The sequence below is a fragment of the Tachyglossus aculeatus genome, chromosome X1, assembly GCF_015852505.1.
Source record: "Tachyglossus aculeatus isolate mTacAcu1 chromosome X1, mTacAcu1.pri, whole genome shotgun sequence".
Taxonomy (NCBI): domain Eukaryota; kingdom Metazoa; phylum Chordata; class Mammalia; order Monotremata; family Tachyglossidae; genus Tachyglossus; species Tachyglossus aculeatus.
In genome coordinates, this window is record NC_052101.1 from 73,357,503 (window position 1) to 73,374,161 (window position 16,659).

Consider the following 16,659-nt stretch of genomic DNA (forward strand, 5'->3'; position numbering starts at 1 on the left):
ACCCCTGTTTTGTGAACTTCTAACTAGCATTGTTAAGTGTTGATTAACAGCTAACACTTGATTAACACGGTTTAGCAGATTGAGCACAGGCCTGGAAATCTGGAGGAGCTGGGTTCTAGTTACTTTTTTGCTGTCTGACCTTGGACAAGTCACTTTACTGTCTACACCTGTTATCTCATCTGTAAAATGGAGATTAAGACTGTGAGCCCCATGAAGGACAGGCACTATGTGCAATCTATCTTGTATCTGTCCCAGTGCTTAGTCCAGTGCATTTAAATACCTTTTTTTTAAAAAAAAAAACAACCTAGAATTGTTTACAATCTTTCAATGACTAAGCTCTGTAATTATTTCTTTCCAACACTAGTGTGGGACTACGTATCATCCAATATATTATGAGAAAGTCCCTTCCTAACCCTTTGGATTTCTGTTGGTGTCAAACTCAATAGCACTTGTGTATATTTCTACATATTTACTACTCTATTTTATTAATGATGTGTATATAGTTATAATTCTATTTATTTGCCGTGTGGCTCAGTGGAAAGAGCCCGGGCTTTGGAGTCAGAGGTCATGGGTTCAAATCCTGGCTCCCAATTGTCAGCTGTGTGACTTTGGGCAAGTCACTTAACTTCTCTGTGCCTCAGTTACCTCATCTGTAAAATGGGGATTAAGACTGTGAGCCCCCCCATGGGACAACCTGATCACCTTGTAACCTCCCCAGCGCTTAGAACAGTGCTTTGCACATAGTAAACACTTAATAAATGCCATTATTATTATTATTATTATTGACACCTGTCTACTTGTTTTGTTGTCTGTCTACCCTTTCTAGACTGTGAGCCCATTGTTGGGTAGGGACCGTCTCTATATGTTGCTGATTTGTTCTTCCCACGCACTTAGTGCAGTGCTCTGCACATAGTAAGCACTCAATAAATTCGATTGAATGAATAATGATTTATGAAGTGGAGAGGATACAACAGTGTCTACTGCTGAGGAGGTCTTGCAGATATTTTGTGTTCCATAATCACAGATTGTACCCACTCCCCCGCCATCATAATGCATAGTGTTGAACATTTAGGAGCTGGATGTGGGAGTGTGTGGCTCAGCCAACAGCCTATCACTACCACTAGCATGAGATCTCCTGCCTCTCTTTGAAATGCATCCTCTCCACCTGAGCCTCCAACCCCATCCTTTCATACTTTATGGAAGTGCTTGCCCCCTCCTTTACTGCCATCTTCAACTATACACTCTTCAAATCAATCAATGTTATTTACTGAGTGCTTACTATGTACAAAGTACTGTACTCTCCCAAGTGTTAGCAGATATGTTCCCTGTCCACAGTGAGCCCCAGTCAAGAGAAGAAAGGATACATTCTCAGTCTCTTTTGTGAGCTCCTCTGCCTCTCACCTCCCTCCTGTAGGAGTCCCCTGAAGCCCGGTGCTGGGTCCCCTTCTATTCTTGATCTACACCCACTCCCTTACAGAACTCATTTGCTCATATGGCTTCAACTACAATCTCTAATGTGGATGATTCCCAAATCTACATATCCAACCCGTATCTCTCTCATTATCTGCAGTCTCCTTATCTGCATTTCTTCCTGCCTTCAGGACATCTATGCTTGGATGTCCCGCGGGCACCTCAAGTTTAACATATCTAAAACAGATCTCCTTATATTGCCACCCAGGCCCCATTCTCCCCGTGGTGACTTTCCTGCCACTGTAAACAACACCACCATCCTCTCTGTCTCACAAGCCCGTAACCTAGGCATTATCCTCAACTCATCTCTCCCATTCATCCCACATATTCAGTCTGTCACTAAATTTTAACTGTTCAACCTTCATATTGCTAAAATCCGTTCTTTCCTCTCCATCCAAACTGCTACCATGTTAATCTAAGCATTTATCCTATTCTGCCTTGATTACTGCATCAGCCTCCTTGCTGACCTCCCTGCCTCCTGTCTCTGCCCACTTCAATACATACTTCACTCTGTTGCCCGGATTATTTTTTACAAAACTGTCCAGTCCATGTTTCCTCACTCCTTGGGAGCCTCCAATGGGCGCCTATCCACTTCTGCATCAAACAGAAACTCCTTACCATAAGCTTTAAAGCATGCAACACCTTGCTTCCTCCTACTTTGCCTCCTTGATTTCCTACTACAACCCAGCCCATACACTTTGCTCCTCTAGTGCTGACAATCACTGTAACGTTATCTCAGCTATCTTGCTGCCAGCCACTCGCCCATGTCCTGCCTCTGGCCTGGAATGCCCTCCCTCTTCATATCCAATAGATAACTCTCCCCTGTTTAAAAGCACATCTCCATTCATTGTCAAATTTATCGAGTGCTTACTGTGTGCAGAGCACTGTACTAAGTGCTTAGAAAGTACAATTCAGCAACAAGTAAAGACAGTCCCTGCCCACAATGGGCTCAAAGTCCAGAAAGGGGGAGACAGACTCAAAACAAGTAAACAGGCATCAATAGCATCAATATAAATAAATATAATTATATAAATATATACACACACATCAGAACAAGTAAAATAGGTATTAATATAAATAGAATTATAGATATGTACATATATACACAAGTGCCGTGAGGTGGGGAGGGGGGTAGAGCAAAGGGAGCAAGTCAGGATGATGCAGAGGAAAGAGGGACCTGAGGAACAGGGGGGCTTAGTCTGGGAAGGCCTCCTGGAGGTGGTAAGCCTTCAGTAGGGCTTTGAAGGGAGAATTGAAGAGCCCTTCCCCAGCTAGCCCTCATTTCCTCTTCTCCCACTTCCCTTCTGTGTCACCCCTGCACTTGGATTTGCACTCTTTATTTACCCCTCTCTTAGCCCCACAGCTCCGTAATTTATTTATTTATATTAATGTCCGTATCCCCATTTAGACTGTAAGCTTGTTGTGTGCAAGGGACATCTCTACCACCTCTGTTATATTGTACTCTCCCAAGTGCTTAGTACAGTACCCTGATTGATTGTTGGTAGGCTACCCGTTTTTTGACAATACCCTCTTTATTCCTTAAGTTCTGTGTGAATAAGCAGCTGAATATTGTGTTTCCCAGTTGCCTAACAGGCAGCAGTTACTTTGGACAGTATCCTAGATTTCTGACCTGTCCTATTTAGGAACTTCTCACCCACCTGGAAGTGTCTCAAAGTTGTACTATCATCCTTACATGTTGAGTGGGGAAGAAAGACTGCTTTTTTGATCATATTGAATAGCTGTCTTGGTATGAACCATGGGAGGCTCACGACACAATCGTATTTGTCGAGTTCTTAGTGTGTGCAGAGCACTGTACTGAGCACTTGGGAGAGTACAATATAACAGAGTTGGTGGTCATATACCCTGCCTACAACAAACCTACAGTCTAGAGGGGAAGACAAACATTAATATAAATAAAAAATGAATATATATATATATATAGAGAGAGAGAGAGAGATAAGTACTGTGGTGGTGTGTGAGAGGTGAAGAGAAGGGAGCAAATATAAGTGCAAGACCAATGCAGAAGGGAGTGGGAGAAGAGGAAATGAGGGCTTTGTCAAGGAAGGCATCTTGGAGATGTGCCTTCAGTAAGGCTTTGAAGGTGGGGAGAATAATTGTCTGTTGGATATGAAGAGGGAGGGCATTCCAGATCGGGACAGGAGGTGGTTGAGAGGTCGCTGACGAGATTGATAATTATGGTATTAAGCAGTTATTATGCACCAAGCATATGTACTAAGAGCTGAAATTGGCACAAGATCATCAGGGTGGACACAGTCCCTTTCCCCACCTGGGGCTCACAGTTTAAATAGGAGGGAGTAGGATTTAACGCCCATTTTACAGATGAGGAAACTTAGACACAGGGAAGTTAAGTGACTTGCCCAAGATCACACAGCAGGCAAGTGGCAGATTTGGAATTAGAACCCACTTCCTCTGATTCCCAGGCTCGTGTTCTTTCCACTGGGTCATGCTGCTTATGTTTGCTTTTCTTCAAACTCCAAGTCTTTGCTTAGTCTAGATATAGGAGGATTCTGCGTGGTTTCTGGAGAAGCATGGCTAATCTGCCTCATGCCCCTTGGTTAACATAGAGAGTAAAATGCCACATGTGCTAAAGTGTGTGCAAAGTCCCACATGGTTTACTTTTTTCTCTTCGGTTCCTTGATTTTTTTTTAATGATATTTGTTAAGTTCTTACTATGTGCCAGGCATTGAACTGGGATAAATACAAGCTAATCAGGTTGGATGCAGTCCCTGTCCCACATGGGGCTCACAGTCTTAATCCCAAAGTAACCCATCAAACAAAAGGCAGAACTAGGATTAGAATTTCAGTGATTTACCCAAGGTTACCCATCAGACAAAAGGCGGAGCCGGGATTAGAACCCAGGTCCTTCTGACTCCCAGGCCTGTGCTTTACCCACTAGACCACGCTGCTTCTCCTTTATTACATAGAACTGGTGCTTCCATACCAAAATCTTTCTAATTGCCAATACCTGTTCATCAGAAGTGTCTCACTCAACAATGGCCTATAAACCGGATCCAGGCATGTGAGGGGGCAGTCAGCAGGTTATGACATTTCTCATTTTCATGTGTCCTTCCACTAGCCTGACCCAGACAAAGTAAATTCTGGGGAAGTGGGTTTCCCTGGTTTTTGGCTTCCTTGCTAACATAAGGCAGAGTATGGTTTTACTTTTTTTTCTATTCCACATTTTTACTGTTAATAAATATGACTTCCATATCGTTTCCCTTTATCAGCATGTTCTTAAGCCAATCTACTCACTTTCTCCATTTCATTTTCTTTGCTGCCAACCTCCTGCCCGTGCCCTCTTTCCAGCTTCGAACTCTCTCCCCCTTCACATGAGAGGACCACTGCTCTTTTCTTCGAGGCCCTTCTGAAATTACATCTCCTCCAAGAAGCTTTCCCTGATTTAATTTTCATATTCATTCATTCAATCATATTTACTAAGTGCTTACTGTGTACAGAGCACTGTACTAAATGCCTGGGAGAATACAACAATAAACATCTTTCTCTAAATGTTACTTCAGTACTTCTGTGTTACATGAGTACATGGATACTCACTCCCCTTTCTTCTCCTCTGCCTCCTGCCCCCACTCATTGCACCTATGCGACATATCTTTGAACTTTGTTACTTCCTCCTTTTTGTAATTTATTTTAGTGTCTGTCTTTCCTGCTAGATTGTAAACACCTTGAAAGCAAGAATCATGTTTACTAACTCTATTGTACTTTCCCAAGGGCTTAGTACAGGGCTCTGCACAGGGTATGTGCTCAATAAATATTGTACTCAGCTCTTGTACGAGTTTAGTACAACAGAGTTGGTAGACACATTCCCTGCCCAGAACAAGTTTACATTATGGGGTATTGCCCATAAAGGTGGGCAACCCTTTTTTATGGTATTTAAGTGCTTACTACATGCCAGGCAGTAGTGCTGGAGTAGATACAAGCTAATCAGGTTGGACACTGTCCCTGTCTCACATGGAGCTCACGATCTTAATCTCCGTTTTATAGATGAGGTAACTGAGGCACAGAGAAGTTGAGTGACTTGCCCAAGGTGTCACAGCAGACAAGTGGTGGAGCCAGGATTAGTACCTAGGTGCTTCTGACTCCCAGGCCCATGTTCCATCCACTAGGCAACACTGCTACTCACAATTCTTGTAGCACATTGGCTATTTGGTTATAGCCAGCACTTAGAACAGTGCTTTGCACATAGTAAGTGCTTAATAAATGCCATTATTATTATTATTAATATCACAGCCTGGTGAAGGATGGTTTACAGTGACAAGTTCCTGGTTGCACCTTGTTTTCCTCATTAGAGCAGTAGCCAAGGATGTGTTTCACAGTTAAATTGTTGGAAGAAAGCCTTCCAAACAGTTGTGGATGTGACTGATGCTGCAGTGTCCACTATGCCCTTAAATCCAGACAGCAGTAGGATAAGCAGGGGAAGCTGCCTTTCTGTTTACATTTGCTTTTCATTGATCCTCCATGTCCTGTCACTGCTTATTCCAGGAAATGGGAGGGGATGGCATCTGGAGAAGCATGATTCAGCCCAATACCTGTTCTTGTTTTTGCTTAGTTGTGAGGAAAAACTACACATTTTCATTTTAGTCTGTTTAATTTTTCATTTTTGTTTTGGCTTTTTCCTTGGATCTTTGCAAGGAAGTGGAAGAGATGCCTAACCCTTACTGAGCCACTCTATCATGGTCAACAGTGGCTAAGGAAATGAATGAGGCCACAGAATATTCTGTTCCATGTCCACAGAATGTACCTGTTTCTCCCTGCCAGATGCCAAACAATGTGTCCCTCTGGGCCCAAGGGGACTGGACAAAAGAGTGTGGATGGCTCAGTGCCAACCATCATCATCACTTCAAAAACAACTCCAATGTATGTCCTGCCAGTAGTAGACTGTACCTTTCCCCTCTTAACACATGGTTTCTGAGCTGCTAACCCTGAATGTCAAAGGGCCAGAAAGATGCCCTACTATGTTTTCATGGGCATAGTGTGCAAGAAAGAGTTCAAGAGAATGTCTGTGACACTCATATTCATGAATACAATCTCAGCATCAACAGGGATCTATTCAAATCAAAGGACAACTACCATATTTCCTTAAAGCGTTCCTTTTGCCCTCCCTGCTTGAGTTTGATTTGCAGCCAGATGTTCTGTTGTTGGCAACTGTGTGCCGATCTCATATAGGATATGCTGGTGTTGTTGAATCAGGTATAAATGGTGTAATCTAGCAATGGACCATTGGAAGAACAGTGTAGCGACAGACCAGTCTGGTGAGTAGAAATCAGGAGAGGAGTTCCTCTCTTTAGTAAAGACTTTGAAAAGATCAAAATACCAAGAAGATGATTCAGAAGCCATGACAGTTTCTGCAAGAGAAGCAGTGGAATATAGTGGAAAGGCAATAGACTGGTAATTGAGAGATCTGGGTTCTATTCCTGCCTCTACCACTGGCCTGCTTTGTGACCTTGGGAAAGTCTGGTCCTCATTTCCTCTTCTGTAAAATGAGGATAGATTGTGAGCCCCATATGGGACAGAGGCTATGTGTAATTTGATTATTTTGTATCTATCTCGGTGCTTAGCCAATGCCTGGTACATAGTACGTGCTTAATTTCCATGATGATGATGATAATGATGATTAATAAGTTTTAAACACAGCACTGCAGCTAGGTAATGTTTTTGTGTATTCAAAATATGGAATGGAGTACCTCTCATGCATAGGTCTTTTCAGGAACTCCAGTATGTGAGAATAGGATACCACAATCAGTAAGAGTCATCAATGAAAGTGACAGCTAGATGTCTACATTTTTTTATGATATTTGTTGAGCACTTAATATATGTCAGACACTGTACTAAGTGCTGGGGTAGATACAAGGTAATCAGGCTGGACAGAGTCCATGTCCCCATTGGGGTTCACAGTCTTAATTCCCATTTGACAGATGAAGTAACTGAGGCACAGATAAATTAAGTGACTTTCCCAAGGTCATACAGAAGACAAATGGTGGAGCTGGGATTAGAACCCAGGTCTTTCTGACTCCCAGACCCGTGCTGTATCGATTAGGCCTTGCTGCTTCTCTACATATAGCAAATGTAAACATAAATCTCTGCAAAACAATTAATTGTGTTTCAAAGGGAGCTATTAGGGGTTGTGCAGCAGGTACTAATCCACCACAATAATGATTAATGTAATGAGTTACTATCTAAACTCTGCCCACATCAACAACAACATCCCCACAATCAGTAATATTGCTCATAGTAATTTAGAAAGAGAAAAGCATAAGCAAATTGAAAAAATGGAAGCTAATTGAATGAAAAATTGAAACAATACTATAAAACTATATAAATGCAGGTAGAAAAGTTACCTGTCATCATCATCAATTGTATTTATTGAGAGCTTACTGTGTGCAGAGCACTGTACTAAGCGCTTGGGAAGTACAAGTTGGCAACATATAGAGACAGTCCCTACCCAACAGTGGGCTCACAGTCTAATGTGAAAATACTGTGTGAAATACTGTCCCATTCTCAGGAATTGGATAAATTTAGAAATGACTCTGTAATTATATACAGATATGGTTGCTAAAAATAGCAAACAAATTAATCATCACTTCCAGATAAAAAGACTGTCTTTAAGGAAAACATCAGTCCTCCATTATAACAATATGAGAAAAATTGGGAGATGTTTAAACCTGCTGTGTTACCTCTGAGACCAAAAGGAGCAAAATGTAAAAATGAGCATCTATCAATTTGAAGCTAACTTACTCTTTGTGATCATGGTTGTGGTCTAAATCTATTATAGATGTTAGAATTTGGTGTCCTTGGTATCACTGGGGGATGACCTGAATAGTGAGCAATAAACTTGTGTATTATAATTCAGATGTGCTCAGGAAGTGAAACCGACAGAGTGCTTTGTGTCTGCCTTTAAGCAGGCAAAGAGCCTATATACAATGACAGGTGCATTTTTACGAAAAGAAAGCCCATAATGTTTTTCTATTTAGTGGGTGACAGTATATTCCAGGATAACACAAGCTTAAGGGGCCAGAACAACCATGATTGTTAAAGGCCAGTGGCTTCTCAGTTCATACAAATTGAATTCTTTCATAGGCTGAAGAGCTGTGGAAATCTAGTTCAGAGTGCTGAAATGAATTAGCATGGAAAGTGAATTTATATGTGCAGGCATGTAGGCACTGAGTTTGAATTTGAAAAGAAATCTTATTACTTATTCTATAAAAAAGGTAATTATTAAATTCTCCATTTGTTTTCCTTGTTATAAAATGTCTGCATATGATTTCTGTGGTTGTCCATAAGTGGCAGTTATTGAACTGACAAAGACCTTTGTCTCTCCTCTCTTTTTCTTTTTTTTAGGATAACTGACTTAGGAAACATTAAAAGAAGATTGTTTTTGTCAACAGTCTTCAAGGAGTTGTCAGCAACCCCTCTCCATGCAAAGATTCCTCTTTTCATAATAAAACGCCAAATTGTAGGTATCTTTTTCATGTTCTTTAAAATGATGTGTAGTATAAATAAACTCCATTTGGTTTTCAAGGTTTCAATTTTGAAGGATTTCAGTGTAAATCAATCCAGTAATTAATGTTATGGACTATTATGCACAGGAGAATGACCTAAAATCATATATTTAGGTATTATTTTTCATGTTTAAGCTAATTTAGTGTTAGGTGTTTTCTCATAAACCATGTTTATGCCTGAAGGGAAAATCAGGTTTGAGTGTAGTATTCTACAGTTTGAAATATTTCCTTGTCATTTCAGATTTATTGAGAATTCTCAGAGTAAGTTTCTTGAGGGCAGGGATCATGTCTACTAACTCTGTTATACTGTCCCAAGCACATAGTACAGTGCTCTGCACAGAGTAAGTGTCCAATAAATGGCATTGATTATTTTAGTAAATACCTGTTTCTAGAAACACTTTGAAAAGCAATCAATCAATTGTATTTCTTGAGTGCTTACTATGTGCCAGCACTGCATTAAGCATTTGGGATTAAGGTTAAGTTGAATTTTTTATTCTTATTAGCAGGTTGTGGTTTTATCTGTACAAAGTGTGAGGTAAAGTGTTGTGCAGTTATCCAATTATTTCAGCCCTAACATATTTACTTGTCACCTCCCAAGGACTGCTTAACCACCCTCTGTTTGCTTTTGTCAGGTGTAGAAAATTCCAGCAGTGGGGGTTGCCCATGATTTAAGAGATCTGTGCATTTCAGAGCTTTCCAAAACCTTTCCCAAGCTTTCAGGACCACCCCAGAGAGTTGAGGAAGAATCTGCAGGTATCCCAGTGGTCCAGCTCCTGGACACTTGTCTTCAAATAGAGGAGACTGCTGTAGAATCAGGACAGTTCTGGGCTCCTGCTGAGTTTCCAGTTGAATAGGTAGAGCATGGCCTTGGGAGTCACAAGGACCTGTGTTCTAATCCTGGCTCTGCCTCTTGTCTACTGTGTGACCTTGGGTAAGTCACTTTACTTCTCTGTGCCTCACTTACCTCATCTGTAAAATGGGGATTAAGACTGTGAGCCCCATGCTGGACAGGGACTGTGTCCAACCTGATTAGCTTGCAACTACCCCAGCACTTAGAACAGTGCTTGACACATAGTAAGTGCTTAACAAATACCATCATTATTATTCTGGATGAGCCCAGGTCTGTTTTGATAGGAGTCCTTAAGCAAAGGGGAAATTTCAGAGGTGTTCTCCATCCACCTGATATTCCTAATTGTTCCCCAGACCAGGAGATGACCCCTGACTCAATTAATTCCCAGCCAAAGTCATCTGAGGGTTCAGGTGTTCAGACTAAAGGGCCCTCAATTAGCCATATATTACCTCGTGGTATAGTGGTTCCATCTGCATTCAGGAAACCTGCAATTCTTGCTTGAATGATTTAGACTAGCCATAGATATAATCCCCACTCCACATTAGGAAAATCACTTGACCTTAAGGAAATAATAGCATGTGTGGTATTTCATTCATTCATTCAGTCGTATTTATTGAGCGCTTACTGTGTGCAGAGCACTGTACTAAGTGCTTGGGAAGTACAAGTATTTAAGCATTTACTATGTGCCAAGCATTGCGCTAAGTACTGGGGTAGTTCTGATACAATCAGCTGGGGCACAGTCTCTGTCCAGAACAGGGACATCCTCTCCATCCAAACCGCTACCCTGCTCATTCAAGCTCTCATCCTATCCCATCTGGATTACTGTATCAATCTCCTCTCCGATCTCCCATCCTCCTGTCTCTCCCCACTTCAATCCATACTTCAAGCTGCTGCCCGGATTGTCTTTGTCCAGAAACACTCTGAGCATGTTACTCCCCTCCTAAAAAATCTCCAGTGGCTACCAATCAACCTACGCATCAGGCAGAAACTCCTCACCGTCGGCTTCAAGGCTCTCCATCACCTCACCCCCTCCTACCTCACCTCCCTTCTCTCCTTCTACAGCCCAGCCTGCACCCTCCGCTCCTCTGCCGCTAATCTCATCACCGTGCCTCGTTCTCGCCTGTCCTGCCATCGATCCCCGGCCCACGTCATCCCCCTGGCCTGGAATGCCCTCCCTCTGCCCATCCTCCAAGCTAGCTCTCTTCCTCCCTTCAAGGCCCTACTGAGAGCTCACCTCCTCCAGGAGGCCTTCCCAGACTGAGCCCCCTCCTTCCTCTTCCCCTCCTCCCCCTCTCCATCCCCCCCGCCTTACCTCCTTCCCTTCCCTACAGCACCTGTATATATGTATATATGTTTGTACGTATTTATTACTCTATTTTACTTGTACATATTTATTCTATTTTATTTTGTTAATATGTTTTGTTTTGTTCTCTGTCTCCCCCTTCTAGACTGTGAGCCCACTATTGGGTAGGGACTGTCTCTATATGTTGCCAACTTGTACTTCCCAAGCACTTAGTACAGTGCTCTGCACACAGTAAGCGCTCAATAAATACGATTGAATGAATTGAATGAATGTCCCAGCCAAGTTCACAATCTGAGGGGAGGGAGAACAGGTATTTAATCCCCACATTTTACAGATGAGGAAACTGAGACACAGGGACTTTAAGTGACTTGCATAAGGTATCACAGCAGGTAAGTGGCAGAGCTGGTTTTAGAACCCGAGTCTCCTGACTACCTATTCTGGGGTTTTTCAATCATTCAATCGATTGTAGTTATTAAGTGCTTACTGAGTGCAGAGCAATGTACTCAGAGGCATTGGGGAGAGTACAATCCAACAGAATTAGCTGACATGTTTCCTGCCCATAATGAGCTTACAGTCTAGAGGGGGAGACAGTCATTACTAAGGATGAGTAATTTATAATATATAATTTTTAAAAATGTACATATGTGCATAATTTTCCACTAGACCACACTGCTTCTCTGAGTCATTCAACTTTTCTGGTCTGCAGTTTCCTCATTTGTGAAATGGGGACAAAAATATCTATTCTCTCTCCCTCTTAAATTGCGAGCCCTGGATAGTACAGGGACCATCAAATTCAATTCTTTTGTATTTGCCCCAGCACTTAGTGCAGTGCTTGGCATATAGTAAGTGCTTAATAAATACCATCATTATTATTTATTTCCCATTTTTCCAATTTGCTGTAGGTGATGTAAAGCAAGTTTTTAGATGTAGTTCTACAAATAACTGCATATAGATTGCTGTTCTTGCAATTATTGGGTATTCATCATGTGGAAAAATATGTTTTGCATTACTTTTAAACATTGAGGAGTCAGGCTAATATTTCAGTTGAATTAATTTGCATTTTTAACATTCTTACTATTCCAGCTTTAATTTTGAATGGCAAGAACTGTTTTTTAAAATACGCCTTAGATTAAATAATGGAGCTATTCATTTGTGATCCATTAAAATCTATTTTTCCTTAATACAATTCCAGTTAATTGATGTTGGTGTTAGATGAACACAGTCTAAGGCTAAAGTCTGCATTAATACACAGCAAATTAAATTCTATTTGAATCAGAAGTTCATTTACAAGATTTCATTGAGAATAAATCAATCACATATACAACTCAATATTCTTATCAATTACTGTGACAAAATGTTTTAATAACTAACTCCTAGACACCCTGTGTTATTAAAAGGATGATTAATCCTTAGAGTGGTATCTACATAAGTTAAAATCTGCCGCAGTGAAGCCATCTGGGGTGGCTTTTATTTCAAGCATTCAAATATATATTTTGGCTACTCTACTTGTAAAGATGTTTCTGTCTGTCTGTAGGTTCTGTCCCAAGAACCTACTACTGTGCACTGCCCTAAGACTGTGCTCAATAAATATACAACATGTTGTGTTAATTTGTTACCCCAAGAGGTAATATATTTGAATAGCATGCAGCACTTAAAGAAGTTTTCTTCTTTAGACTCTTGGAGAGGGCATCAGAGATGGTGTTTTTGGGACTCATATCATTTGCTTATCAATCAAGAGCTTTTATTGATCACTTAATGTGTGGAAAGTACTGTGGTAAGCACTTGGGAAAATATGATAAAAGTAAAAGACAAATAACTTGCTATCATTCAACTCCAGTATGTCAGCTTGTTCATTTATAATCAATCAGGTGTTTATTTTGAGTTCCCACTGATTTGCCTGTCCACTATTTGCTGGAGGTAACTCTAAACTGAGGGGGTGAAAGAGTACCTACTCTGTTGAATTGTATTCTCCCAAGCACTTAGTAAGTGCTATGCACACAGTAAGTGCTCAGTAAGACCAGTTGTTGGATTGGTTGATGGAGGGAGCAGTTCCAAGTTATTGGTTTGTTCCTGTTGGCCCAAAAAGGTTATGTGGAACAATTGAATAGGACAGGTACCTGCTGCCTAGCAGCACTTGAGATATAAGCCAGCACTCCTTGTTTATGTGACTGTAGCCTGTAAGCCCTTTGGAATGAAAGGTCACTGTGGGCAGAGAACACATCCAGTGTTTAGAACAGTGCTTGGCACGTAGTGCTTAACAGATACCATAATAATAATAATAATCTACCAATTCTTTCAATTGTACTCTCCCCAGCACTTTGTACAATGCTCTTCATACAGTAAGTGCTCAATAAACATGATTGCAGAAATTAGAGAAGCTGTGTGGCTCAGTGGAAAAGAGCCCAGGCTTTGGACTCAGAGGTCACAGGTTCAAATCCCGGCTCTGCCAATTGTCAGCTGTGTGACTTTGGCCAAGTCACTTCTCTGTGCCTCAGTTACCTCATCTGTAAAATGGGGATGAAGGCTGAGAGCCCCACGTGGGACAACCTGATCACCTTGTAACCTCCCCAGCGCTTAGAACAGTGCTTTGCACATAGCACTTAATAAATGCCATCATTATTATTATGATTGTTTGGAGTGATATGAAAACCTGATTTTGAAAAATCATATAGGTATTTTCTCTTAAACTCACAATATCACTCTTCAATTGTGTTATGTAGGTCACATGTTCCTTCTTAGCTTACATATTTTGCCCTCCTCTCTTTCCATATTTTTCTTTGTACAGTTTCTCCATTCCCCCAGCCCCATTTACTCTGTGTGCCCTGGCTTGTCCCTCACATTGTCCCTGTACCTCTCTGGCTATCCTTTTCTCAATTTCTCTTTCTCCCTCTTTTCTTCCTCACTCCCCTTTGTGGTCTCTCACCTTATTTTCTGCCCCCCTGAATTTCTGTCCTCTTTTTGCCTTTTTGGCCATACCTTTAGCTCAGTCTTTCCAGTCCTCTGGGACACCTTTCCACAACCTCCTTGCCTCAGTCCTGTTGATCTCCTGAACCTTTGACCCCTTCCTTCCTCTTAGACATTTTTCTTCCCAGTCCTCCACATCCATCCTTTTGACCTTTCTGTGCTCTCTGCGAAGTCTTCGTCTTTGTCTCCCACTCCTCCCTCCCATCCAGGGTCAAAAACAGGAACCAAGTATTCCATGGGTCATCAGTGCCCTGTTCTCAAAAGAGAGTAAAGGACTAAGAATCTAGCTCCTTCCCCATTACAGCTTCACTACCGGAGACTGGGGCTGCAGATTACTTGGGAAAGCTGGATCCTTTTTCAGACCTCACATGAGTGGAAGGCTAAAAGGGGAATAGATGTAAATCTCTCAAGGGCAGGGTCTGGATAAGCTCCTGAAGCTCTTTAGGTTGCATTTACACTGTCACAATGAAGTGTGTTATTTTGCAGAACCCTACTGGCTCTTTAGGGATGACAGATTCTGTGCAGAAAGGCGTTCGGGTAAATTCAGTACTATGTTTTCCTTACTAATGTAGAATCAATCCTAATCTCCAGTTCTCTGTATTCAGATGAATGTAGCAAGGCCTAAATGTTATCACTCACATTGTCTTACAAAAGGAAATATACTTTCATATACGAAAAGAAATGAATGAATTAACAAAATAGAAATCAAAAGTATACTTCACAATCACTTCATTGTCTCAAAAGATGACATGGCCCAACTGATAATCAGTCTATCAATCAGTTGTATTTATTGAATACTTACTGTGTGGAGAGCATTGTACTAAGTATTTGGGAGAAAACAATATACAGAGTTGGGAGTCATATTCCCTGCCCACAATAAGATTACAGTCTAGAGGGGGAGAGTTACATCAATATAAATAAATGAATTAAATTACGGATATGTGCATTAAGTGCTATGGGGTTGAGGGAGGGTTAAATAAAGGGTGTGTCCTAGTGTAGGAGTGATGTAGAAAGAAGTTGGAGAAGAGGAAATGACAGCTTAGTCAGGGAAGGTCTCTTGGAGAAAATGTGTTTTTAATAAAGCTTTGAAAGTGGGAAGAGTGAACGTCTATCAGATATGAAGAGGGAGGGAGTTCCAGGCCAGAAGAAGATCGTAGGTGAAGGTGAGATAGATGAGTTTGAGGTACAGTGAGTAGGTTGGCCTTAGAGCAGCTAATTGTGTAGGCTGGGTTGTATTAGGAAGTCAGGGAGGTGAGGTAAGAGGGGGCAAGATGATTGAGTGCTGTAAATCCAATGTCAAGGAGTTTCTGTTTGATGCGGGGGGGTTGGGCAACCACTGGAGGTTCTTGAGTGGGGAAAAATGGACTAAATATTTGTAAAAAATGATCCAGGCAACAGAGTGAACTATGAAGTGGAGTGTGGGAAGAGAGGGGACAGAGAAGTCAGCAAGAAGGGTGATGCAGTAATCAAGGCAGGATAGGATAAGTGCTTGGATTAACATGATAGCAGTTTGGATGGAGAGGAAAAGGCAGATTTTAGTAATGTTGTGAACGTTGAACCAATAAGATTTGGTGACAGCACAATTATGCCCTAATTTTTCCTGTGTTATGGTCTTGAAAAGCACAGAGCTAATGGGAATATCCTAAAAGATATTGATCCAGTGGAAATATGCTATTAGGGTCTGAGCTAACTTCTAGTCTCACTTCTAGACTGTGAGCCCACTGTTGGGTAGGGACCATCTCTATATGTTGCCAACTTGTACTTCCCAAGCGCTTAGTACAGTGCTCTGCACACAGTAAGCGCTCAATAAATACGATTGAATGAATGAATGAGCTCACTAGATTATCCTATATAATAGATATTCGTCTGTGCCCCCATGAGTATATTCCTGTATGGGGCTTGGTAAAGAGTATTGAATTTACCATAAAATCCCCTATTACATTTCCACAGTGAAAAACGTTGAAATCAAGCAAATATGCCCTTCATTTCTTTAAAAATCAAAGCTGCACAATTGATCAATCAATCAATTGTATTTATTGAGTGCTTACTGTGTGGAGAGGGGGACGAGGGAGATTAGAGTGCTTACTCTATGGAGAGGGGGACGAGGGAGATTAAACATTAAACTATGCTTAATTGATAAAATATAGTGCAGTGGGTCAATCTTTCACAATCCTGAAGCATGGAGATGTCTCGTCTTTTAAAAGAAAGGTTCTAGCCATGTCTGCATTCAAAACTTCTTTCAATTCATAACATTTTTCCTCAGCCAATTTGGCCATCTTGGTGGCTGCTGTTTCATATTCTGCAAATGCAGCTTCATTGGCCAGTTTAACAGTATGCCACTCATACTTCATTTTGCATTTCTTAAAACATCTTTTCTTGGCTTTAAAAGTGGGTTACTTAGCTACTTTGATCATAAAATTGAAGGTGCAAATTGTTGTAAGAGATCAGCATGGTCTAGTGACCAGACCATGGGACTGGGACTCTGGAAATCTGGGTTAGAGTCCCAGCTCCACCACTGAGCTGTTGTATAACTTTGG

At 41.3% G+C, this 16,659-nt stretch overlaps 1 protein-coding gene across 1 annotated transcript in view; it reads left to right on the top strand.

Annotated features, from left to right (window-relative positions):
* The window catches only part of CFAP20DC (CFAP20 domain containing), a 259,149-nt gene that overhangs the window by 75,129 nt on the left and 167,361 nt on the right, over positions 1-16,659 (top strand). Inside the window, exon 6 of the mRNA XM_038771702.1 lies at positions 8,845-8,959. Within this exon, the coding sequence (XP_038627630.1) occupies positions 8,845-8,959 (115 nt within the window). The remainder of the gene's footprint in view (positions 1-8,844; positions 8,960-16,659) is intronic.